This window comes from Petaurus breviceps, unplaced genomic scaffold (assembly GCF_028583685.1).
Source record: "Petaurus breviceps papuanus isolate PSGF00001 unplaced genomic scaffold, PetGlider_PUasm1.0 178, whole genome shotgun sequence".
NCBI lineage: Eukaryota > Metazoa > Chordata > Mammalia > Diprotodontia > Petauridae > Petaurus > Petaurus breviceps.
The window spans coordinates 36,743,514-36,768,750 of record NW_027185777.1 but is presented as its reverse complement, the minus strand read 5'-3'; the positions used below and the strand labels follow the sequence as shown (position 1 = coordinate 36,768,750).

Genomic DNA, 25,237 nt, shown 5'->3' with positions numbered 1-25,237 from the left:
GAGAAGAAAGATTCAATCAGCATTTTATAGACAAAACTTCTTAGAATTATAAAATGGTAAAACTGGAAGGGATCTGAGAAATCACCTAAAACAGGAGTGGGAAACCTGCAGCCTTGAGGCCACATGTGACCCTCTAGGTCCTCGAGTTCAGCCCTTTGACTGAATCCAAACTTCACAGAACAAATCCTTTTATTAAGGGGATAAATATATGTAAAACCAAAATAAATGTTTTGGGAAAAAGAAAAAGTACACCCAAAGAAAAGCTTTATTCATAAAAACTTAGAAAAATATTAATAAACAAACTTAACAGTACACACCAGCATTACAGGGAAAGCCATTTTTGCCAAACTGAAATATTGGACTGAATGCTTCTAATCTCTATGTCCCTGGGCACTTTGATGGATCTCACACCCATGGAAGTTTAAAGTAAAGACTAAAAGCAACAAGACCCATCATTTCTGAAGTTCTGTCAAGTAAGTTAAATCTCAGTTTTTCCATGTTAGCAGGATGCCAGTGGAATCTTCCATAGGGCTAAGAAAAGGAACATTTTCACTGCTGCTTAAAAATCCTACTACTATACTCCCTGCAATGGTTGTTTACAAAATTTTCCACTCTCAAGTTACCAAACCTAAATGTATATTCCTAACAGTCTCACTCAGAACTCCTCACTTCCTTACTCTACTGAGAAAGATGAGCTCCCACAAGCTCTCCCTTTCCATCCTCTTCCATATACCTTCTAGACAAATCTCTTTCTGTTCACGGGCCTTTCCTTTCTCCTGTCTCAGGAATTACTATGTCCTTTCCTTGGCAAGGCCACCTGTGTCCTTGATCCCAATAACTATCAGTTATTCCCTCATTCTCATATGTCTGCCCATCCTTTAAAATCTTTTCATCCCATCCTTAAAAAAAAAACCTCTCCCTTAAGCATGCTGACTTTTGAACTTTCACAGTAACTAGATCAAAGCATTCTAGAGCCAGAAGAGCTACAGAGATCATCTAGTATAATGCTCTCACTTGGACAAAAGAAACTGAAATGCAGAGAGGTTAATGACTTGCCCAAGGTCACAAAGCCTGGGGTGGCAGGACTGGGATGAGACCCTACGTTTCCTGCCATCTCTTGTGCTCTCTCCATTATACAATACTGCCTCTTTATTTTTAACATAAACAAGTCCTTTTAACTTGTCCCTCTTTCTCAAAATGTATACAGAAAGCAAAGCTATCCTTTAATTAGATCTCCACTTCTGCCAAGTGTCATCTTTTTCTAGAAATTTTTCAAGAAATTTATGAGTCTTTAAACATTAGATTTCATTATCAATCATCTTTAAAAGAATCTATTACTTTTCTTCTGTTGACCTTAACTGTTATTTTCTTTTCTGTTTGTTGGCTTGCTTTTTCAAGAATTTCTTTCAATCCTTGCTCTGATACCTTTCCACTCAGTTGTCCATATCTTGCCATCTGTATGAGATAGTTCTCTTCTGCTTTAGCCTTTTCTGGCTTTACAAGAGTTAAATTACTTAACCTGGCCTGTTCTTACTAATTCAGAACTTGAGTTAAAATACTGTTTCTCATCTCTGCTTCTCTATGTTTTGCCTCCCATTGTGCTGGGTCGCCAGGTTGGCCGGCCTTTGCTTCAACAGGGCCTCCAGGTCTTCATCTGCCACAGTGGGTCTAGTGGTGGAAGAAGAGCTGACTAGATAGCAGCAGGGACCGGAGCCCTTCGACTCCCCACACTGCCTCTTTTCTATCTCTTTAAGGTTTTCATTTTTGACTTTGCTGACAAATTCCTCGAAACAGTAACCTACACTTCTGATCTACTAATTCCTCAATTCCTTGCCATCCAGGCTTCTTCCTTTCCATGTCCACCTGCTACTTCTACTGAAACTGTTTCTTGGAGTCAAGAGGGCAGATTAGCAGGAAGTACAGTAATTTCCACCCCTCAAAAAAGAAAATTTCTCCCAAAAAGATCTAGAAAACACACCAGACTGAATACTTATCAGGAAACTGAGAAAAAAATCAGTGAGTCATTTTTCCAGGCCAGGTAGACAGAAGGAGACAGAAACAGAAGTCTGTAAACACTGGGAATGGGGAACCCTCCACTGAAGGAAGAGGTTGTACACTAAGGAAAGAGAAGGTCCCAGATCCAGCACAAGGACCTTAAATTTGCATAAGGTATAAGAACAGATATTTGGCAGCTCTACCTACTTCCAAGTCATAGATGGAAAGTGTTCTAAGGAGGGGGCAATGGTGTTGCAGGATGAGATGTAGTCATAGACCTAGACTGTTAACCAAGAAAGGTTCAGAAGCAAGTAGCAACTATATGACTTTCACTCCCAGAAGCAGAGCAGGGACTCATTTTCAGCCTCTAATCCAGTCTTAAGTAGAATAATCAGAGCAGAAATCACAAACTAAAGGGGAGCCTGATTTTTCAGAGCGTTTCCCTGGTTGACAGCAGCTAAGTTCAGAAGCAATCTCCTAAAAGGCAAGCCCAAAAGCCCCCTGCTCAGACATAAAACCAGGTTAAGAATTTACCAGGCACCTCCTAAAAGAAACCAAAATGAGAAGTCCTAGGAACATTATAGCAAAAACTGAGAGCAAAGAAAAAATATTGCCATTAGTCAGAAAGAAGTTCAAGTACCAAGAAATTTAGTCAAGATCACTCAGGATTTGACAGGCACCAATTTAAAGAAGCAGAATACGGAATATGATATTTCAGAAGTCAAAGGATACAGACATATAACCAAGAATAGCTTACTTGGCAAAAATGAGTATAATCCTCTAAGTGGGGGAGGGGGGAACAAATCTTTGATGAAATAGAGGATTTCTAAGTATTCCTGATGAATAGACCAGAACTGCACAGAAATTTGAAGTACAACCAGAGGAGTAAAAAGAAATATAAAAAGGTAAACAAGAATAAATAATCATAAAGATCTAAAATAGACTAAACTGTTTATATTCTAACTCTAATTTAGTCCAAAAGACAAAAAAGGGAGGGGAAATTTAGGGTAGATTATCTGAAATGGTCCAGTAAGCCAGCAGAAGTTTAAATAAACAAGGAGGAAGGTGTAGGGGAAGTCCTTAATATTTGAATGTCACTCTCTTTTGAATTGGTCAAAGGAGGGAAGAATATAAACACATAGCTGGGGGGTTGTGGAGGGGGGGGGGTAGAATGCATTTCACTCAACAGGAAAACAGGAGGGAAAGGTGAGGAGTTTGTACTTTATTTCAATAATAGCAAGATACTGAAGAATCCGAGTAGAGGAGCTATGTGATAAAAGGAAAAGCAATCTGGTCATAGTGTGAATGCTGAACTGGAGGGGATAATCAGAGACTGGTCAGGAAGCTAGTGAGAAAAGTGAAGAGGGTCTAGAGTAGGTTGTCATTGAGAAGGCAAGAAGTAGAAAATGTAGGAAATATTGCAGAAGCAAATCCTGGAATTCAGTGAAATGGAAGAGTCAACCAGGGATCATTAAACTTTAAATTCAATGATATGTTCTATCTGTTGCAGGAAATGACTTAAGCAAAACTCCTCAAATTTTAATCTTTTTCAGAGTTGAAAGAATAACATGATTCAGTGTGAGATTATGAAAGTGAATAATGTGTCCAAATTTTAAGGCAGAGAAACAAAATTCTGCCTGATCCTAAAAAAATAAAGATGATAAATGTGTGACTTTTGGTTTATGTTTTTTTTTTTTTAATGAGGCCTACTACATTTTTCTCTGTTCTATAAGTTAACTTTTGGAAGGGAGTTAGGAAGGGGAAGATTGGGTCTCCCTAGCTTGCCCAAGTTGGAAATGCAGTGGCCACTTACAGTCCAAGAATTCCAACTTTCAGGCAAAGAAGCTTTGACACTTGGGTTTTTCTTACTTAGGTTGGTTCACCCCTCTCCAAGCAGCCTGGTGGCCCTTTGCTTCCCAAGGCTAACCACATTTTTGTAGCAGAGCAAATACCCAACAGGCCTTATTTGCTTCTCAGAACCCCTGAACTCAAGGGTTTCTTGAGATTTAGTAATCCCTATAGCAGGGATTACAGACATGTGCCATAATGAATAGCTATAAGTCACTTTTTTTTTTAAAGCAATTGGGGTTAAGTAACTTGCTCAGGGTTACATGGCCAGGTATTTTGTGTGAGTGCTAAGTATCTGAGGCCAGAACCAATCCTGGGTCTCCCAACTCCAGGGCCGGCGCTCTTACTCACTGTACCACCTGGCCACCCCATATAAGTCGCTCTTAAACCTAGAAATACTTTAAAACAAAATAAATTTTTCAAAAGGGTTTATTCCAATTAGCAAAACTACTTTTAATTATTTTATACAATATGCTATATGTAAGATATAACAATTAACAAAAACGAATTTCAGATGTTTGGAATTCTAGACTTAAAAAAATATATACCAAAATCTGATTTTCTTTGTTCAGGAGAAAAATAAACGTGTAATTTTTCAGGCAAAAAGAGGTAAAATCAAAGTCTATTACATTGCTGGCATAGTTCAATAATAAAATGTTTATTCCTAATATGTTCAAAGATGAAAACCATTATTTTTAGGCTTAAAATTATTCATTCCACAGAAGTTTAGTAGATCTGATTCTGTACTATGCTGTATTCATTCAGACTCTTGATAAATTCTCTTCCTCCTAAATGAATTCCAGATGCAATTCCTCCAATCAGTTTTCTAATATATTGACATAATGCATCCACACTGCTCTTGGTTGTACAAACTCAAATAAGCTTTAAAAAGAGAAGCAATGAACTGTCACCAGGGTCCCTGCTCCCCAAGACTGCACACACTAGTGTGCCAGTGCTTTTCCCTACCCTGGAACTTCAACCCTGAACCACCTATGAGTAACATGATAGAGTCCTTTATCCAGTGCCACCAAAGGGTCCCTTGTAATATCCTTTTATGACTAGCTGTCCAATTCCTTTAACATCCATAGGCTAAGAGTTCCAGAATCCACCACTGCTGATTCAGTCATACCCACGCCCCTCCCCAAAGCCCATTTCTGACTTGCCAAGGCCCAGCCTATCTGGATTGTACTCCACTTTCATCCTAGTGAGACAGACCTTTCCTGCTGACCTTCTGAGTTGTCCTAGAATGGAAAATTGTTTCACATCATCCTTTTGCCGGCTCTGCCACTTCAGAATTCACTTGGAGATGTTATTTTAAAGTTGTTTAAAGGGGAATTTGGGAGAGCTCAGGCAAGTCTCTGCCTTTACTCTATCATCTTGGTTCTTCCCCTCTTCCAGGTATTCTTATCATCTTTGTGGTCAAATGATTTTTTTTTTCCCTCTACAACTCTGCTCACATTTGGAGAATTGTTCTTCATTAGTGTTAACTTTTAGGTTTCTCTTCATCCATAATATTCCCTCACTGTGTTCAGTATTTTCTTCTGCTTATTCATAATTTCTCAAGTATTTCTCCTTTTTCAGGTTTCAAAGGTTTCAGGATTCTTTACAAGAGCTTGTACTACATTCTGTAGTATGAAGCCTCTCCCAATCTCCTCCAGAATTTGGTTATCTTACTCTGTAGTTCCTGACTCAATAGAGGAACTTACTTCTTGTTTTGTTTTGCTATTGTGTTTGTGTGGGAGAATTGGGCTCTTCAATGTCCTCTGAGTCACCATCTTAAATGGAAACATGAGATGAGGGAATAAGAAGAAGTCCAGGTAGGAGCAGAGAGGAACACAGACTGAGCAGGTCAATCATTTCTGTAGTGTGGTCTCTGGTACCAAAGTGATGATTTCTTAAAGTCCTTTCCATTTTCAAGGACCAATAGTTTACTTCTATTTTCTCACAAACTACCTGAACTAGACACCAAGTTTCAGAAGACTTTACTCTTTCAACTCAAAACCTCTCACTGTGGAGTCCTGCTGTCCTGATTCATGGAGACCTCACATTACCCATGACATGAAGGCCTGGCTCCAACCTGGCTTCATTCTGTGCTCTTGGAAATGCTTCTTCCCCCTCCCAGTTTTAGATTCATAATTAAATCAATTCTGTCATTGTTATAGGAAAGATATTTCATCCTATTCCCCTTTACTTTACTCACAGTCTAAATGACTTCTAAACCAGATCTGGACTTAACTTCCTGCATATCTACTGTCTTCCTCCATTAGAATATTTAGTCTGTGAGAACAGAGGCTGTCTTTGCCTTTGTATTCATAATCCTAGTGCATAGCACAATGTATGGCATGTAGTTAAGTGCTTAATAAACTTTTTCCCCCCATTCACTCATTTGACTTTACTTATGAAGGAATCATAACAAAGAAAAGAGGTGGCATTCACATTCTTACTGAATTCAGAAATAAAAATTATAAAATCAAAGACAACACTTCAAATTTTGCCTTTGTAAAATGAAAGCAAAGGTATTTAAATTCCAAGTTTTTTCGTGGCAACCTCCTTAAAAATGACCCTGTCACAAGCCGTCAGTAAGACCAGTTCTCAATTACTCTAAATCAGTGCTATGTAGAAGAAAGTCTAGTTAGTGGCAGGACACAATGGAAATGGACCAAGACTTGTTCTTCTATTTACTGTGGGACCTGACACATGTCACTTCACCACAATGAATTCTCACTTCCTTATCCCCTAAAACTTGGATGACAATACTTCTATGAGCTGCCTCACAAGACTCATCTGATTAAGTAAACTTTAATTAAGTTCCTACAACACAGAAAGCAACATACTAGAAGTCACAGATATGAAAAGAAAAATGACACAGGTTACTAATATTCAAAAAGAATATTGTGCATTTGGTACAGTGAACAAAAGTTAATATTGTAGGGAATGATGGGTAAGGAAAAAAATCTCAATAGTCCTTGGAGAAATAACTTTCTTAGCTGAGTATGGGAGAGTGATCAAAGAACCTAAGAACAACATTTCATAAGTGATCATACTGCCTCTGTTTCAAAACCTCCAAGACAGAACCCACCAACTCCAAATGGACCCCATCCCATTTTTGGATAGCTTATGATTATTTTTAAATTTTTCATTACCTCAAACCTGATTTTTTTTTTTTAAGCAATCAGGGTTAAGTAACTTGCTCAAGGTTACACGGCCAGTTATTTCTGGGTGTGGTGCTGAGTGTCTGAGCCCGGGATTCGATCTCCAGGTCGTCCCAACACTGGAGCCGGTACTCTTACTCACTGAGCCACCTGGCCGCCCCTAAGCAATTGGGGTTAAGTAACTTGCTCAAGGTTACACGGCCAGGTGTTTCTGGGTGGGTGCTAAGTGTCTGAGCCCGGGATTCGATCTCCAGGTTGTTCTGACACTGGAGCCGGTGCTCTTACTTGCTGTGCTACCTGGCCGCCCCGTCAAACCTGATTTCAAGAGAGTGAGAAGTGAATGAGTAGTGAGTAATGGAGGCTACAGGTATAGACTATGTTTTCTAAATACTAGTTTAGTAGTGAAAAGGAGAAATATGGTATGATAAGCTTGACTGTTATGATGTTCAAATACATAAAAATTTTACAGATTAAAAGCCAGCATGTTAAGAATAAGATATGATTATTATGATAGTGGTTAAGCAAATCCTTGCTGAATGATTAAAGAGAGGGTAATAACAGTAACTTGCATTTATATATAAAACTTGAAAGTCTTGTACCTCCACTGAAGTCCTGTGTCAATACCTCACTATAGTATGGAAGTGATGCTAAGTTCCCAAAGGCTATACCAATGAAAAAAAAACTCTGACAAGTCTTACACTAAGCTGGAAATATTTTAAGAATGTCTTAATAATGTATGCTTGCTGTATGAGTAAGAGTCTAAGTTGGTTCAAAGGGATTCATCACTAGGAGAGCTGTGAGGTGATGAATTGTTCAGCCTCAGCAATGATCAAGTCAATTGAAGGTTTACTCAAATTACAAAATTATAGATTGAGGATGCAGTTAAGGTTTATAAAGCATGTTCCTCATACTAATTCTATGACCTTATTAGCATTAAGTATTACATATACTTATTTACACACAAGAAAACAGGTTTTTAAAATTATATGAATTAACCTGAGAGTTACACCTAGAAGTAAATGTCATAGGCCATGTCTAAGTCCTAGTCTCCTATTTAAGTCCAGCATTCTCTTTATTGTACTATATTCCCTTGCTTTTTAGAAGAATATTAATATTAACCAATCATAAAGATATGAATACAAAGACATTTTAAGAAAAAGTTACTTTAAGTTTTCTTTAAGCTTCAGTAGTTATACTTTTAAGAGTACATTACTATTCATTTTTACTGACAACTCAAATTTCCAGAGCAACATAACATTGGCAATGAAAGCATTATTTCAGTTTTATAGATAAAGACGGGTAATATGGTGCAGTACAAAAAGTACTGGGGTATTTGGAGTCAGAAAACAAACATTCAAATCCTGATTTTATCATCACATCCCTGGGTGACCTTGGAGAGATTTTAATTTCTGCAACCCATTTTTCCTACTGTAAAAAGAGAGGGCTGGACTAAATGATCACTATGGCCCACTAAGGTCCAACTCTAAGAGTATGATCCTGATTTCCAAGAAAACTTAAGGTAACAGAGGTGAAATGACTTACTCCTGAGTCACAGCATGAGTATAGGATTTGCACCCCAGGATTCTGGTTCCATACTGTATTATGCTACCTTGAAAATATATGGCATAGGGCTGTATTGTGCTAGAGCTGCCAAAAGGAGTTTCTAAAACACAAAAAGGTTAAGAATCCCTTCAAGAGATGATTTAGAGAAATCATCATTATTAACATCACCATGAAAAAGCAGTTGTTCATGGCTTAGGGCTCCAGGTACTATAAAATAAACACCTTTATTTCTGAAGATACTATATCCTGCTCAGATTTCAAATGAAGTAGGTATAGGCAGATGAAGCTCAAGGGTTGAAATCACATAGCAAATCACACAGAGAAATGGATGAACTTTTCTGGAAGTCCATGTAATAATATCTGTAATAAAACCATTTTAGAGATAGCTAACTACCTGAATAACTCTTAGCAGTATTTATTTAACACATTTTCAGCATGGCTCTGGGTTTTGAAAATTACTACAAAATATTATTCTAAGAGTTCATGGCCTGCATTTGAGGTCATATATATGTGCAAGAATTAAAAACAAAGAATATAATCAGGTGCCCTGTGAGTGGGCCAGACTATGATCAGAGAAAGGGGAGATCAGCGTGGGCTAGAGGAGTAGTAGGCTGAAAAGGCAGAGTGAAATGTGAGCCAAGTAAAAATAAGCAGCATTTTGACTTTTAAAGAGAAGACTCTCCAAGCTGAGGGAACAGATTATGCAAAAGGCATCAATCAAGGTGGGAGATTTTTGAGCAGTGAAGGGACATGAAAAATCTATGTTTTAGGAAAAAGCTCTTGAAAGGCAACTAAAATTAGGGTGCCTATTCCCACACAAAAGAATAAGCCTCAAAGCAACTGAAGCCAATGCAACTGCATGAGTAAGATTTCTATTTCAGGAAGCTGTAGAGCCAGTGAGACTTGCATTTCTGAAAGCCATGAACTCATTCCACAAAAACTGTTATGCTTCGCTTGGAAAAGCCACATCTTATGATGCAAAATGTTAGGTTTGTCACTGCAAACAACTCCAGAGCTGTAATGAAACACTGGAAATTAGACTATGAAGCATTCCACTGGGATTTTTTTCTTTTCAACTCTACTATAACTTTTATCTGATTAATTATATGCTTCCATAAATCTGAATGAAGTTCTTTGATGAGTGACAATTCATTAAAGATACTTTCTTAATTACCATACACTTTAAAATGTGTGTCACACTGTTACTCCCATAATTAAAGAAATGAGATTCAGTCACTCTGGAAATAATAGTCCAGGTTTAATATAATGTAGCATATAAAAAATGAAACTATGCAGTTTATGAACTACAGTTTAAGTATACTATAATATCTATATATGGAAATAATAATGAAAAATCTCTAAAATGAAAAAGGATGATAAAACAGAAAGAATGCTGGATTTTAAGTCAGGAATACCTAGGTTCATATCTTATAATTAGAAGGGTAAGAAAAAAATAATACTTGCTTTCAAAACCCTCAAATTCTGATAAAGGAAAACACATATAGGAAGGTTTAACTTCAAGGCCTATTGAAGGGCACAATGGTATTAGTATGCAATAGCAAAGCAGATAGTAATTTATCTTTAATGCCATTTCCTAAGGGCCGCTAGGTGGCGCAATGGATAGAGTACTAGGCCTGAAGTCAGGAAGATTCATCTTCCTGAATTGAAATCTGGCTTCAGACACTTACTGGCTCTGTGACTCTAGGCAAAACACTTAACCTTGTTTGCCTCAGTTTTCTCATCTGTAAAATGAGCTGAAAAAGGAAGTGGCAAACCACTCTAGTATCCTTGCCAAGAAAATACCAAATGGGGTCCATGAAGAGGCAGACATGACTGAAAAAGACTGAACAGAAAAAAAAGCAATGCCATTTTCATTGTAAATATCACACTCTTTGAACTTTTTGAAAGTGTCCAGTACTTTGGTGGCAAGAATTGTCTCTTTTGGGTCTTCAGTAGCTGTGGCAGCCAAGGAATGAGGGTTGTAAAAGCTGAATAGGTAGTTTCCAGGTTGTACCTCCATAAATGTTACTCCTCTAAATGATGGCCATCAGGGACTGTTTAGAAGTGGTGTTGCAGGGGTGGCTAGGTGGCACAGTGAATAGAGCACCAGAACTGAAGTCAGGAGGACCTGAGTTCAAATCTGGCCTCAGACACTTAACACTCACTAACTGTGTGACCTTGGGCAAGTCACTTAATCCCAACTGCCCTGCCCTCCCCCTTCAAAAAAAAAAAGAAGTGGTGTTGCTGATCTCTGCTATTCCTACAGTTCTTAGGTGCAGAGTTCTAGACTTTATCTACTGGGGTCTTAGGAGAGGTAGTAGTCTAGGTGGTATGAGTGGTGGTCCCATTCAGTACATATTGCCCCTTCTTTCCCTCACGATGCCTTGCTACTTCATATGCATGGAAGATACCTTTCTAGAAGAGAGCTTTAAAGGTTGTATTACCAAATTCTGTGTAGAGTCTGTCTATCTCCTCATCTGGGATCATATTACAAATGCCCTTGGGATGACTATGCTTATCTAGATGGTCTGCCAAGCTTTCATTAGACTGGTTTTGTCTTCCACAGCTTCCATTCATTTTATGAGAAAATGCTGCTCTTAATCACCCATCATTCTTTGTCTCCTTAAGAGTCTAGGGATCAACTGTGAATGACTTAGCTCTTCTCAGCACTACAATGATCCAAGACAATTCCAAAGGACTCATCATGAAAAATGCTATCCACACCCAGAGAAAGATCTGATGGAGTCTGAATGCTGATTGAAACTTATTATTTTTCACTTTATTTTTTCATAAGTTTTTTTTAGTCTGTCTTCTTTCACAACATGACTAATATAAAAATGTTTTGCACGATTTCACATGCATAACCTATATCAAACTGCTTACCATCTTAGGGAGGGGAAATGGTAGGGAGAAAGATTTTTTTAAATGAATATTAAAAATTGTCTTTACATGTAATTGGGGAAAAGATTTTTAAAAAGATTTTACGTATTAATTTATATTCTAATCTACTGTTTGTGGCAGTCATTTCTCTGCCTAGTAAGGTAAATATTTGCTGACACCTATTTCCAAGGGTTTTTGTAGTGGTCAAATAAGAAAATACTTATAATATGCTATGCCTGGTATTTAGCAGGTGCTACACAAAAATGACAGCTATTATTAGCTAACATCATAAAGTAGTTTCTGGGTTCTTTTAATCTTCTATCAATTTCTCATTTTACCAATTACATTGGTCTAACTTCTAGATGACATTACTAAAGTTGGTTTAGATGTCATTTTTGTTTGTCCACTTCCCATTTTTTTTTATTTTCAAAAGCTTATTTAATGAAGGATAAATCATTCGTATTATATACAATTTTTTTTTTGCTTTTTGGGGGGCAATTGGGGTTAAGTGACTTGCCCAAGGTCACACGGCTAGTTTCTGTGTTAAGTGTCTGAGGTCGTATTTGAACTCAGGTCCTCCTGACTCCAGGGCTGGTACTCTACTCACTGTGCCACCTAGCTGCCCCTATACATTTTTTCATTGACATTCTTTCTCCTAGTTTATAATAAAGTATGTTCTTCACTCTGATGATGTCAGCTGTCTAGCTGACTCAGGGATAATTTCTGTGTCCATAATAAATATCTTTCTGTCCATTAAAAGTTCTCATTCTTTGTGATATTACTTAGTCCTGGCCATATCTAGTTAGTACCAATTTTTTTTATTTTGAAGAAAATGCTCATGATATAGAGATGTGAGGCTTTGGTATAACCTACAGGTCTTTGGCCTCTCTGAACCACTTTTCCATATATTTCTTCTCATCTCCAACTTTTCCCATCTTTGCAATGAAGTTACCAGCTACTAGAGTCCATGTTGACTGATGTGTCTTATCCAGTTCTTCATAGAATTTTTCTACCATTTTTATCCTTAATAACCATTTTTAGTGCTTAAGCTGCAATTATTTTCATGTTAATATAGGTCCAATCAGTCTTTTATTTAATAAATTCCAATGGCTCCCTGTCACCTTCAGGATCAAATAAAAAAACCTGTGACATTTAAGGACCTTCATAACCTGCTCCACTTCCCTTTCCAATCTTCTCATACCTTACACTTCCCAATATATTCTTCAATCAAGTAGCACTGCTCGACTTGCTGCTCCCAAGACAAGACACTCAATCTCTTGGATCTGGATGTTTTTTCTGGCTGTCCCTAATGTTTGGAATGCTCTCCATCCCGGCTTCCTTCAAGTTCCCCATGTCAGATGAACTTGAATGTCACCTTTTATAGAAAACCTTTCCCAAATCTTCTTATTCTAGTGCTTCATCTCCACTGTTTATTTCTTCTTTATCTTGTATACAGCTTATTTATATACATGTTTGCATGTTGTCTCCTCCATTAGATTGTGAACTTCTTAAAGACAGAGACTATCAAGCATCTTTCTTTGCATTCCCAGTGCTTAGCATGGTGCCTTGCTCATAGAAAGCACTTAATAAAAGTTTACTAATTAACTTATGTGATGACCAAATATCCCATGACATAATAGTGCTTCCAGCTTTGGGGCATACTATAAAATCCACTCTGTCAACCTTTGTCTTTGCTTCTCCAAAGACTGCTTTTGCGCCATCCTTTCATTTAGACAATACTACTTTCTTTCTCCATGGTTTGTTTATAGCAAGAATGTCAAGATTGTTATCACTCATTTCCTCTAGAAATGTCTACTTGTTGGTCCATGGACAAGGATGTTACATTTAGAGAACTAATAGTTAAATTAAAATTTGCTGATGGTCTAAAAACTATGATTCTTTACATGTTCTGCCCTCATTCCTATCACTCTGTTAATACCACTTAAGCAGAAGGATGCACACAAACTGTCATTTTAAAAAATTTTCCCTGTTTCATGAGTTGCCACAGTCAAAAAAGTTTTACCACCACACGTCCTGCCTCATAATTATAAAATAAGTTTGTTTTATGTCTGTAGAACATCCATTTGTTATTCTTGTATCTTAACTCCAGACCACATAAATGATCTACTACTTTTCACTTCTCTAGCCCCTACCCCAAAGGACAAAGTTAGTCTGGTCAGTGGGTCATCTCCATTCTCCTTCTAGAAAACCCTCGATGAATATTTGGATCATAAACTAAGATGGATTTGAATATTAAATGGCCTTCTCCAGTCTAGGAATAGACTGTTGTGGCTCTACATTGTCAATAGTTGAAAAGACTAAGTAGATCCTACGAGAATATCCCTGAGATTTATCAGCCATATGAGTGGATTCCAGTATTATTATCCTCACTCAGGGGCCCTTAGATCTTTACAACTATCCCCAGGAAACAGAAAATTCCTGGTATACTTATGAAATGGGTTTTCTATATACACCCCTGGACTGGCCCTACCTGCATGAAATGCATATGGAAGTCTTTGAAAAGGTCTAGGAATGTGGGAAAGGGTCACACTCCAGGGAATACAAGTCAGTTGGACTACCACAGGCTATAAAAGCACCCAAATGACTAGCTATTCCTCAAGTCCAATGACAATATTGCCAATAGAGCTGGTGTTCTATCAGTGGATCATCAGTCTATCATTCATGCCAGAACCAGATTTATCTCTAGGCCTTTAGCAAGAGACTACACTTACATGAAATAAACTATCCTCTAAGTTAATCTCATTAATGAGATATTCAGAAAATGTATAATCTAGCTAAGGATTTTCTTTGGCTTTTCAAAACCAAAGTTTACAGAGCACTAAATCTGAGCATACGTCTCAACACAATGATACCACTGCTATGTCTATACCCCAAAGGGATTAAAGAAAGAAGAAAAAGATCCATAGATACAAAAATATTAACAGTAACTCTTTTGGTAACATAGAACTAGATGCTAATCAATTGGGAAATGGCTAAACAAATGATGGTATATTAAAGTAATGTAATTATTGTGTTGTAGGAAATCACAATATAGAAAGAACTATGAAGGAGAATAACTTATACTATAACTACAACATTGTAAAGGCAAACAACTTTGAAGGACATAAGAGCTCTGATCAATACAATGAGCTACCACAATTCCAGAGGACCAATGATAAACATACAACCAACCCTCCTGACAGAGAGGTGGTGGACTCAAGAAGTAGAATAAGACATATTTTGACATGGCCAATGCAGAAATTTGTTTTCCTTTATTATTCTTATGTGTTAGAAGGGTTTGGTCTTCTTTCTTTCTTTCCTCCCTTTCTTCCTTTTTTACTTTCAACTGAGGAAAGGGAGAAAAAGAGGAAATGAAAAAAATGCTATTAATTAGAGGGGAAAAACGTTAAAAAGTTTGCAGTGGTTCAACAATGTTACTAGCACCAAGTTTCTGAATAATAAGGACAGCCAAAAAAGCTTTAAAGTATTTTTTATTAAAGGGGAAGAATTACTTGGCAACCAGCAGTGGATTTTGTTCTCATATTTTCCAGCTTAAAGTAACTGACAAAAATTCCCTTCAGTCTGTAGCATCTGTTGGATAACTGTTTATTGCCCATATATGGCTGAGCTGTCTAAATTAATGACTCCTAAATCTTCAGCTTCCAGCTTTTTTTATAAGCATTATAAAGTTCTGTTTGTAAGGTCTTCATAGCAATATATAAATATCCTTTTTTTTTTTCAGGTAAACTACACTATATGGTGGATTTAAGTGAAATGAGAATAATATGAATTTTTAAGTAAAAATCAAAGAGTAAAACACTTAATTTTGCTTATCATATAAACTAAAAAAAGTTGTATTAAATTTCATATACAAAAAATAAAGCATTAACTTAAAATGCTGGGTGACTTACTAAACTTTAGTCTAACCTAGAAACTATTTAAAATATTCACAACAGTTTGTACTCATGGAGCACTTAATTTTTAAACTAATTATGGACCTCTTTTTAAAAAAAATTACTGTGTAAGTCAAGTTTAGATATAAATGTAAAAGCAATCTACTAGTATTTAAATATCCCTTGCATCTAACAAAATCAAAACTGACCCTCCAAACAGAATGATTAAATTATCAATACACCGATGTATTTTCAAAAATTAACAGAATTTCTTAGTGGAAAAAATATAGACAACAGGATAAATTTTGCTTCTATTTGGAAATATAGTACTGCTTTTTTAAAAATGAGGCCTGAGTTAACCAGGGGTTTTTTATGGGTTTTTTTTTTTTTTGCGGGCAATTTGTATTAAGTGACTTGCCCAAGATCACATGGCTAGTTTTTGTGTTAAGTGTCTGAGACCGAATTTGAACTCGGGTCCTCCTGACTCCAGGGTTGGTGCTCTATTCACTGCGCCACCTAGCTGCCCCTTAACCAGGGGTTCTTAATTTGGAGTAGGTGAACTTAAAAAAAATAGATAGACAGACAGATAAATGTATTTCAATAGAGCTGACTTACTTGTTAATTCTATGTATTTCATTTTATGCATTTAAAAACAGTATTCCAATAAGGACTTCACCAGACTGCCAAAGGGGTCCATTTACCCACAAAAAACGGTTAAGAAGCCCTGGGTTAGATAAACTCACAACACAACAATGTGATTGTAACACCATATACTGAAGCATTTCAATGGATAAATGAATAACTGTGAATGTATTGGTTTGATTATAGACTGCATTTCTAAAATGAGATCATTTCTTCTGTTAAATACAAAAACTTACATAAGTTACATAATACCATTATATAACAATTGAGCTATTTAGGTTAAACTTGTTTTTTTTTCTTTAAAAAAAAATCTGCGTTTTTGCCACACAAAAAGTATGACATCACTACAAGCTAAAAAACAAAGAAACAAACCAGGAAAAGCATGGAAATTTGGATTGACCAAAAACTATGGTAAGTTAAACTCATCCTGGCTGGAGAGCCCAAAAAGATGAATCACCCTGCCTTCTTTCACTCCACTCCTACAGTAATCCCTAATCAGTTCAAAACTTGGAAACTTGGTACTCTTATGCAGGCACCCTCCCCCTCTGAGGGTCACTTTTCCACTCTGACACACTATGTGCCATGAAGCCACATCTGCAGGTTCCAGGTACTGGCCTGGGATCATCTCTCTACCAACAGTGGAAAGCTTGAGCCCAAGCAAGAGGAAGCAAATTCAAAACCTTGGCAAAGGTAAAGCTTACAGAGCTCCTTTCTACTACACATCCACAAGACTGCTTAATAATCTCAATGATATGTTGTAAGAAGGAAAAGTCAATGAACTTGACAATGATATCTTGATCTCTAGGAGACTCACAGCAAGGATGTAGGCAGCTTATTTATGTCAGTGGAAGGCAGCCTGGCACAAAAAGACAGCTAGATGTGGAATCAGAAGAACTGGGCTCAAAATGCAGCCCTATTCACTGCACTTCACCCACTACAGGTGACCTTGAACAAGTCCCTTAACTTGTCTGGGTCCCAGTCCTCATCTGTGAAATGAGGAAGCTAGATAAAAGTGAGAAATGACGTCTCTTGTAGCTCTGAACTTATCTTTATGTGATCTTTCCTTATCTTGCTATGCCAGCAGCTGGGGGGACAAGCCGAGACTTGTTCATCATGGATGGGACCCCATGAGGAAGTTATTGTGACAGCCTGAGAAACCAGTGATGTTTAAGCTTTATCTACAGCATTAAAAGTAAAATTACAGACTGTTTAACTTTTATATGAGCCAGATTTAAGACAAAATGGCAGTTTGTATTCAGATACATACAAAAAATGTGTAAATTAAATCTAATATACAAAAACTGGCAGTTTAAGCAAAATCATTTTTCATAAAATATATTATTAATATGTAGGAAATATTGAGCTTACTTAAACAATTTTATCATAACAAACTTTACAAGAGTTTAAAAATTATCTTGAATTCAGAAGAGATTCTTTAGAAAAAGAGATATAGAAGCAATCCTAGGATGCATTTTAGGTACAAAGAAAGGAAGGTAAATAAGAATAAGATCATTTTTCTCTTCATCTGCTCTTCTGTACTTTATTTTGTCAGTAATTAAGAAATAGTGATGTGGACTTACAGGTTTTCTGAGGAAGAAAATGGACAGAGCTCCAACTAATGGCATGTCCCCAATCAATGGTTCTAAGATAACTCTCATTGTACCATGAATCTAAAATAAAGAAAAAACTTGTTACATACCTTTATATAAGCCTAAAGGACAAAGTACACAAAGACAAAAAAGTATTACTGGTTAAAAATTACAGTTTAAATGACTAATACTACTGATTACAAGTTTCTCCCAAATGACAAGTACTAGATTGTGGCACAGTCCATAACTTGTAAACAAAAAAAATCTTTCAAACAAAGTATGACATAATGGAAAAAAAAACATGTACTATCTTTAATATACTATATATTGAACCTTTAGATTTTTTAAAAAGAACTTACCTGTATACTTTTCACTCCAGCTCTACAAAAGTATCTCTTGATCTCCAAATCAATCTCACAATTTCCCACAAAACTAAAAAAGGAAAATAGATTATTAAAAGGAAGAGCAATTAACAATAATCTTCTGTAACCCGACAAATTATTATATATACTTAGGTCTGGGGCTCAAATGAAATTAAACCAGGACAAACAGAAATCAGGTTACAGTGAAAAATATTTAATTAAAGTAAAATAAAGAATTGCAATCATTTTGTCAATAAGATAGCCATTATCTTTTAGAAAGTTGAAAAATGGGTAACAAAATAGAACAATGAATTAACCAAGATCTGAATAGGAGAAAGAGAACAAGCTGGATTACATCAGAGTAATGTGATTACTCTGTGCATTTAACAATCCCAAGTGGCTCTACAACACAAAACCCCATCTTTTTAACTCAAATTTTCTACCAATGATTCTGCATAGCTGAAAATCTTGGAATAGAAAAATCAATGTTGTAGATGACCCAAAAGGAAAAGGGAGATGTGTGATGTGTATAAGTAGGCTGTAGCATATTTCAAATGACAGCATAGCTGCAAAAAGTTGTGTGAAGAATACCATTCAGGACAAGTATGATGTCAGTCAGTCATACAGCAAGATAACTGACAACCTACATGTTGCACTGCTAACCACCAAATATTTTATTTTAAGTCTGAAGGAAGGACTCTAATATGTTGGATCAATATGAGACCATAGGCAAGAACTGCAGGAGGTGGTGAAGCCATGGTTAGATTCTGATCTGTACCCATAGGAGAAAAACCCACACCCACAAGGTCACCAAACCAAGGAAGAAATTCAAGTGGTGGCATTATATTGGTCAGTGGGTAAGAAGCTGGTTGGGTGCATCTTCCCTTTTTCTGGTCAGGGTAACTGCTAAGTTAGTGACAGAACAGAACAATAATTACCTGATCTGAAGGTCCAAAATGATCTGCCGTTTGTCCACATTTTCAGTGTACACTTTAACACCATTAATCCTCAGGGGCTGAAACAAGTAAGACTTCAGAATTTCTCAAAGACCAAACCCTAGTACTTTATTATTTTTAGCTTTTCCTCTCTGTACCACTATTTCACAGATGTTATTTAAAGCAAGTTAGATTAAAAAAAAAATAGATGCCAGAGGGAGAAGGTTTGCATAAACATACAATTCAGTAATTTTCCTTTCATAAATGAACACTAACATGATAAAAGAAAATTTCACTTAATGTTCTATGCTTAAATGATTATTAGCATTTTGTGAGTAGGAGGTCATTTAACCTCAGTTCCCATACAATTTAGGATTAGGTCTGAATCTTTAGAATGTTTCAAAGAAAATTACTCTGGAATCAACACCTCTGTTTTAAGATCATCAAAATTAGTATGTATCCATTACTTAAGAAGTGATCCAGAAGACAGACTGATAGTATCTTAAGATTTACCTTCTCCCACCTAAATGTTTCCCTATAATTCCAAGCCTTGACAACATTTCAAAATTTCAAAAGGAAAAGTGACTTCATCAGTATGGATACTCCCTTTACCTGAGATGCCAATTACAATCCCTTCAGACCCTAGTAGGTGGAAGAAAGAAGAATCATCTGATAGTCAACCTTTTGGCAATGAGTCTTTGTGAATTCTACTAGGATGGGCGTCAGATTACAGACACAAACTTGCACACAATCCATGGTCTCATACACAAAGTCTCTTCCTTATAAGACCTTATTTACCAAGAGCATGGTCTCCAAGAATCCAGAATCACTTCCACACTAGAATCAGATTTGGACTCAAGTAGAAGGTAGTAAACTACTTGAAAAATAACATACTATCAAGGGGCAGCAAAGAGGCACAGTGGTCAGAGTGCCTGGCCTGCAGTCAGGGAGACCGAAGTTTAAATTTAACTTCAAACACTTACTAGCTGTGTAACCCTAGGCAAACCACTTGACCTCTAATCTGCTTCAGTTTCATCATCTGTAAAATGGGGATAATAATGAGCGCCCACCTCCCAGGACTGCTGTGAGAATAAAATAATAGTAGTAAAAAGTGCTTATTACAGTGCCTGACACATATTAAATAGTACATAGATGTTAGCTGCTACAGCTGCTACTATCATTATTATATTTTCTTTCCAACTATTTCCCACAATTTTCATTTTTAGAATCTCTTTTAAAAAAAGGTTATTTGTGAGCAAACTTAACATACAAACTACACACAATTGCCTTTTTTTCTTAACATGTGTTTTAAGACCTCTGTGGCAGAGTGAAAAGAGAATAGGCCTTGCAGTCCTCTGGAAAATACTGGCCCTGTGATCCTTGTCTTCAGCTTCTCTGGACCAGAATTTTCTCACACACAAAATGAAGTATGACTCTAAAGTTTCTTCCTAGCTCTAAGAACCCATGAATTCTATTGAAAGATCAAAAATAAAATGCTAACATATATTTTGTAATTCTCATTTTGTTAAAGGTATTTCAATTGATTATGTTTAAATCAATAAAAATTGTAATAACGTGCTACACAAAATTTGCAAGCATATATGCAAGTTAGGAATGCTAAAATTTCACACAAAAAAGAATCATCTAATTCAAAATTATGTAAATCTGGATCAAAATATTCCTTAGAAAAAATAGTTAAAATACAGTTCTCTGTGTCAGCATGATATACAGCTGGAGTAAGTGGTTGTTTACATGATTTGGTTTTGAGGACATACTGTGTAATAGTTCCTTCATCCTACTTATTATTGTTGCTTGAAACTCTACCATTAGAGACAGCCAACCCTTGGGATAAGTTTATAATAAATATTTTGGTCAAATGTAAATAGCCCCAAGAAATACTGCATAAAGCTGATTATCAGCTATTTAACATAAGTGCGAATTCCTTTAAACCAGCATTCCAATATTCCTAACTGGATATATTCCAATTTCTCCAATAGCTATTTTTTAAAAGTCACAGCAAAAGTAAACCTAGAAGAGCAGAGAGTGATGTAGAGAGGAGAAAGTATGGGAGGTTGAGAGATTTTTTGACATAAGGAGTACTACTGGAAACAAGGTAGAATGCTAAAATGTCAGACCCTGAGTAACATGAGAGTACAGAAGGGAAGGTGAGAGCACTTTGACATGAGAGAGGAATAATAAAGAAGGAAATTTTCATCTTTCAACTGAAGACAAACTGCCCTTACTTCATAATTTTGCTAGGGGCTTATTCTAATGAATAAACAACAGTACAAATGGGAGAGACAAAATGATAAAGTAGAAGGAACATCAGTCAGCGAATATCAGTTCTCTCATCTGTAAAATAAGAATAATAATACTTATAGTACTTAACTCATAGAGTAGTTGTGATGATCAAACAAGAAAGCATGGGAAGCAATTTGTAAACCTTAAAAGTGTTCTAGATAATCAAGTTCCTCATTGCTAAGTAGCTCGATAGCAATTTTACCATGTCATGTATCTTTCTCTATGTGCCTATGAAAGACGAAAGAATAATTCAAAAGACACTGACCTGATGACCCATATCAATCTTTGTGAAACTGAAGGTACTAAGGTGAGCATTTGCTCCCCGCACAGCTGGTTCTATTGTTTCTCGAAACAATTTCTCTATAAACTGGCAAATAAAAGGCCACATGTGCTTTACAGTCTAGGAAGGAAAAATAAGAATCCGTTAAAAAAAAGAAGTTTACAAAAACACAACCTGTTTAAGTCATTGAGAACAATGTACCTTCAACTAGATTTATTTTTAGATGCTGCCTATACATTTCATATCCAGAAAGTTTGCTGTACTTCAGATTGGGGGGGGGGGGACAAAAGGGGAGAGTAAAGGATTCTGGTTACTACTTAGTGCAACTATAATAAACCAGAATGTTCCAGGCAGGAAGTGTTCTAAGTAAATGAGGTTTCTGCTTCTCTCATATTCATCACAGATATTTAATATCTGAATTAAAGTTAACTCAGGGTCAGATATCTCTTTTTACTAAACTTTTTCATTTTAATCTACTTTCCTTCCTTATAAAACAAACATTAACTATTTTTATGACTAAGGAACACAACGTGTCTTCAGGTAATCATTTAATAATCAATTTTCACTACAAACTATTAAATATATAGAAGGTTTAGGACATACAGGTGTACTAAAAGGCATACGCTGAGACAAGCTTTTGTTTTGAGTTTTGACTGTCCTTTCACAAAGACCCAAAAGAAAAAAGTTCCAAGGATAAGTAGAGCCATCACTGTGAAGAATCAGTCACATAAAGTCAGAGTACAGTATATCTGCTATGAACTGGTCCAGGTATTCTAAAATACAATTTGGAACAATGAACAAAGACTTACTAAGATGTGTGTGCCCTTTGACCCAGAAATACCACATACCAAGGTCATAACCCAAAGAGATGGAAAAAAAAAAAAGAAAAAATGGACCCACATGTACAAAAATAACTATTAATATACTTTTTTGCAGTGGCCAAGAACTGAAAACTATGGGTGTGTCCATCAATAAGGGAATGGCTAAACAAGTTATAGTATATGAGTATAATGGAATACTACTCTATTGTAAAAAATAACAAATGTAAAGTTCCAAAGAAATCTGAGAAGATTTGTATGAACTTTTATATAATAAAGTGAACAGAACTAGGAAAACAATTTAAACAATTAACAATAACAATGTAAAAACAGTAACTTTGAAACCTCAAAGAACTATGATCAATTTGACAACCAACACAATAAATTTCCACATAAGACTTGCATGATAACTTAGTGAGATTGTTGTGTTTTTCTTTTTTCTTTTTCAATGTACAGAAGTAGGAGGGAAAGGGGGAAGGGGAAGGGGAGTAAGGGTAGAGTTGACCCCCCCCAAAAGAACAGAGGGTCACTGAAGCATTTTTTAAAACCCCAGAAGAAAATAATAGATATGACAGAAAAAAATCATACATGAGCAGGAGAACTTTTAAAGTGATACACTGAATTTACTCTATATTTAATCAGAAATTTACATCTACCATCTTTTTCTGTTCTATGGTGTGTGTGTGTGTGTGTGTATACACACAAACATATGAAAATTCTTGTTTCAATGAGTATAGTTGATATTAGAATAAATAAAATTTTATAATAAAATAATAAAGTAAACAGGAGGCCACAGAAACTGAAAATATGCTTCAATATCCCCTTAGGCTTTTCTTTAGTCACAATTAAAGGATACTTCTCAAGGTATAGCAAGTAACTCAAAATGACTGAGTTCTAGTTATTTATAACAAAGAAAAAAACAAAAAGCTGATTCTGCTACACAATTTCTATTGTTGTAAACTTTAGAATCCCAAGAAAGGGAAGTATCTCATTTTCTAATTCTTATGGAAGAGAGGAAGACTTGAGTCTCACCTTATTTAGCCATTCTGCCCTTTCAGTATCAGGAAAATGGACCTATAACAAAAAAAGAGAGAGATGTCAGATTAATTTGAATATTAATAGGAACAAAAAAATTCAGGTTATTATTTAGCATGTCTAGAAATACTTGTCTTGATTATATAATATTGCTTTAAGAAAATCTATTATTTTTATATACTCTATAGCTATAAATCTAGGGCTATATTACTCTATTAACAATAGTAGGAAAATAATCTAAGAAGTGAAGTAAAGATATGGGCCTTTGTCATTTTAGTTTAATAGTGCTTTGAGGAAGGAAAAAAAAAATCTGCAAAAGTTTAACTGCCAAAGAGCCTCCTGTATTTTTAACTATCTACAGACATCCTCACTTGAATGTTCTGCTTACACCTGAAACTTTACACGGAATATAAAGATTGGATTTATCATCTTCCATCTAACCAGGCACCTCTTTGACATTTCCTCCTCCACAACAGCAAAAATCCAAGCAATAAGTCTAGCCATTCTTAATGGGACATCACCAGAGGGATATAAAATACACTTTCCCCAGTCTGGGCAAAGTGAGAGGCAGTCCAAACTCATCTAACATGAATGAGTGATACAGTTGGGGAAGATCACAATGAAAAAATGTTGCAGAATCCTATCTTTTTAATAACGAAACTGTCCAATACTCTGCGGCTATGAATTTTCAACACCTTGCTGAAGGGAACTTTTAAAAATAGTATATACTGCAAAGCACTACCAATTGTAACTAAAGTACTGTAAAATATTATTGACAGTAGATAGCACAGGAAAAGGGGAGATAAACTCAAACAGAAATCAACATCACAAAGTATAAATTAATATCATTAAAAGAATAAAAGAAGGTCTTCAGTGCCTGGGGTAGACTCTTTCTAGAGGAAGTACATGGAAACCTCACAAATGATGAAAAAGTTTGGAATGGGTACAATCTGTAATAATGAGTATCTATACTAGTGAATGAGGGATACAGCAAAGTACTTGTAGGAAGACAAGGATTCTGCTGATACTTAATACATATTCTTTTAGATCCCTATTCCTCTATTAAGGAACACATAACATCATAGAAAGTCTAGCCTCCTGAGATGAAATCCACTGTTAACATGTAACAATTATCCTTTCTGAACCACTAGCTAAGATGAAGAAGTTTCTTCACCAGAAAGAATAATCTTAAAGGTATTACTGAAATACAGTTTTTAAAGATGCCAAATTCTAAATGGTTGGGGGTCCAATTGGTTGATTAAAGGAAACTTGGAATTAGGGATGGTTAAGAAATCATAGGGGGCGATTGGCCTACAAAAAAAAATGATAGGGGTAAAAAAGAATTTACTTATTTGACTCAGCAAAAAAGAAAAAAAAATAGTCCAAAGATAAGCAAAAGGCAATGTGACAAAATGGGGGGGAGGGGAGAACTCCACATTGAGGGTGGATTCAGAAGATGTGAATTTCAATTCAGCACCTGTAAGATGCTGAGCCAACTACTTTAACCTGCATCTCAAGGCTTCCACCTACTTGATCTATGAAATGAGAATATTTGTACTACCTAACTCACATAGTGGTTATGAAGATCAAGGAAAATAATTTAAAGTTCTTCTTAACAAGTAAGGTGCTACAGAAACACAAGAGAGTAAGCATTAAGAGAGAAGAGTCACTGGAGAAATTTATCCAAACAGAACCTTAGGGACTTGATAAAGAAGTGGAGACTGATCCACCAGATCAGGTCTCCAGTAATTGTGGAAAGGGCAAATTCAATCTGAAATTTAGTACTGAGTTTCCACAAAGAACCAACTTTACTTGGAAATGTGTTGGTCTCAAGGAGAAACAGGCTAAAAATTAAATAAGACTAAACTACAAAAATCTCCACCTTTAATAACATCTCTCTCTCTGTGTCTCTGTCTCTGTCTCTCTCTGTCTCTGTCTCTCTCT

General features: G+C 36.1%; 1 protein-coding gene and 1 pseudogene across 3 annotated transcripts in view; both read right to left on the bottom strand.

Annotated features, from left to right (window-relative positions):
- ESYT2 (extended synaptotagmin 2) overlaps positions 1 to 25,237 on the bottom strand; it is a 118,096-nt gene that overhangs the window by 39,207 nt on the left and 53,652 nt on the right. For all 3 annotated transcript variants that reach the window (XM_069086071.1, XM_069086072.1, XM_069086073.1), the window contains exons 2-6: positions 23,291 to 23,332; positions 21,426 to 21,560; positions 18,863 to 18,939; positions 17,922 to 17,994; positions 17,554 to 17,643 (exon numbers count right to left, since the gene is read on the bottom strand). In XM_069086071.1, the coding sequence (XP_068942172.1) occupies positions 17,554 to 17,643; positions 17,922 to 17,994; positions 18,863 to 18,939; positions 21,426 to 21,560; positions 23,291 to 23,332 (417 nt within the window). The remainder of the gene's footprint in view (positions 1 to 17,553; positions 17,644 to 17,921; positions 17,995 to 18,862; positions 18,940 to 21,425; positions 21,561 to 23,290; positions 23,333 to 25,237) is intronic.
- LOC138159817 (programmed cell death protein 5 pseudogene) lies at positions 1,303 to 12,454 on the bottom strand (annotated as a pseudogene).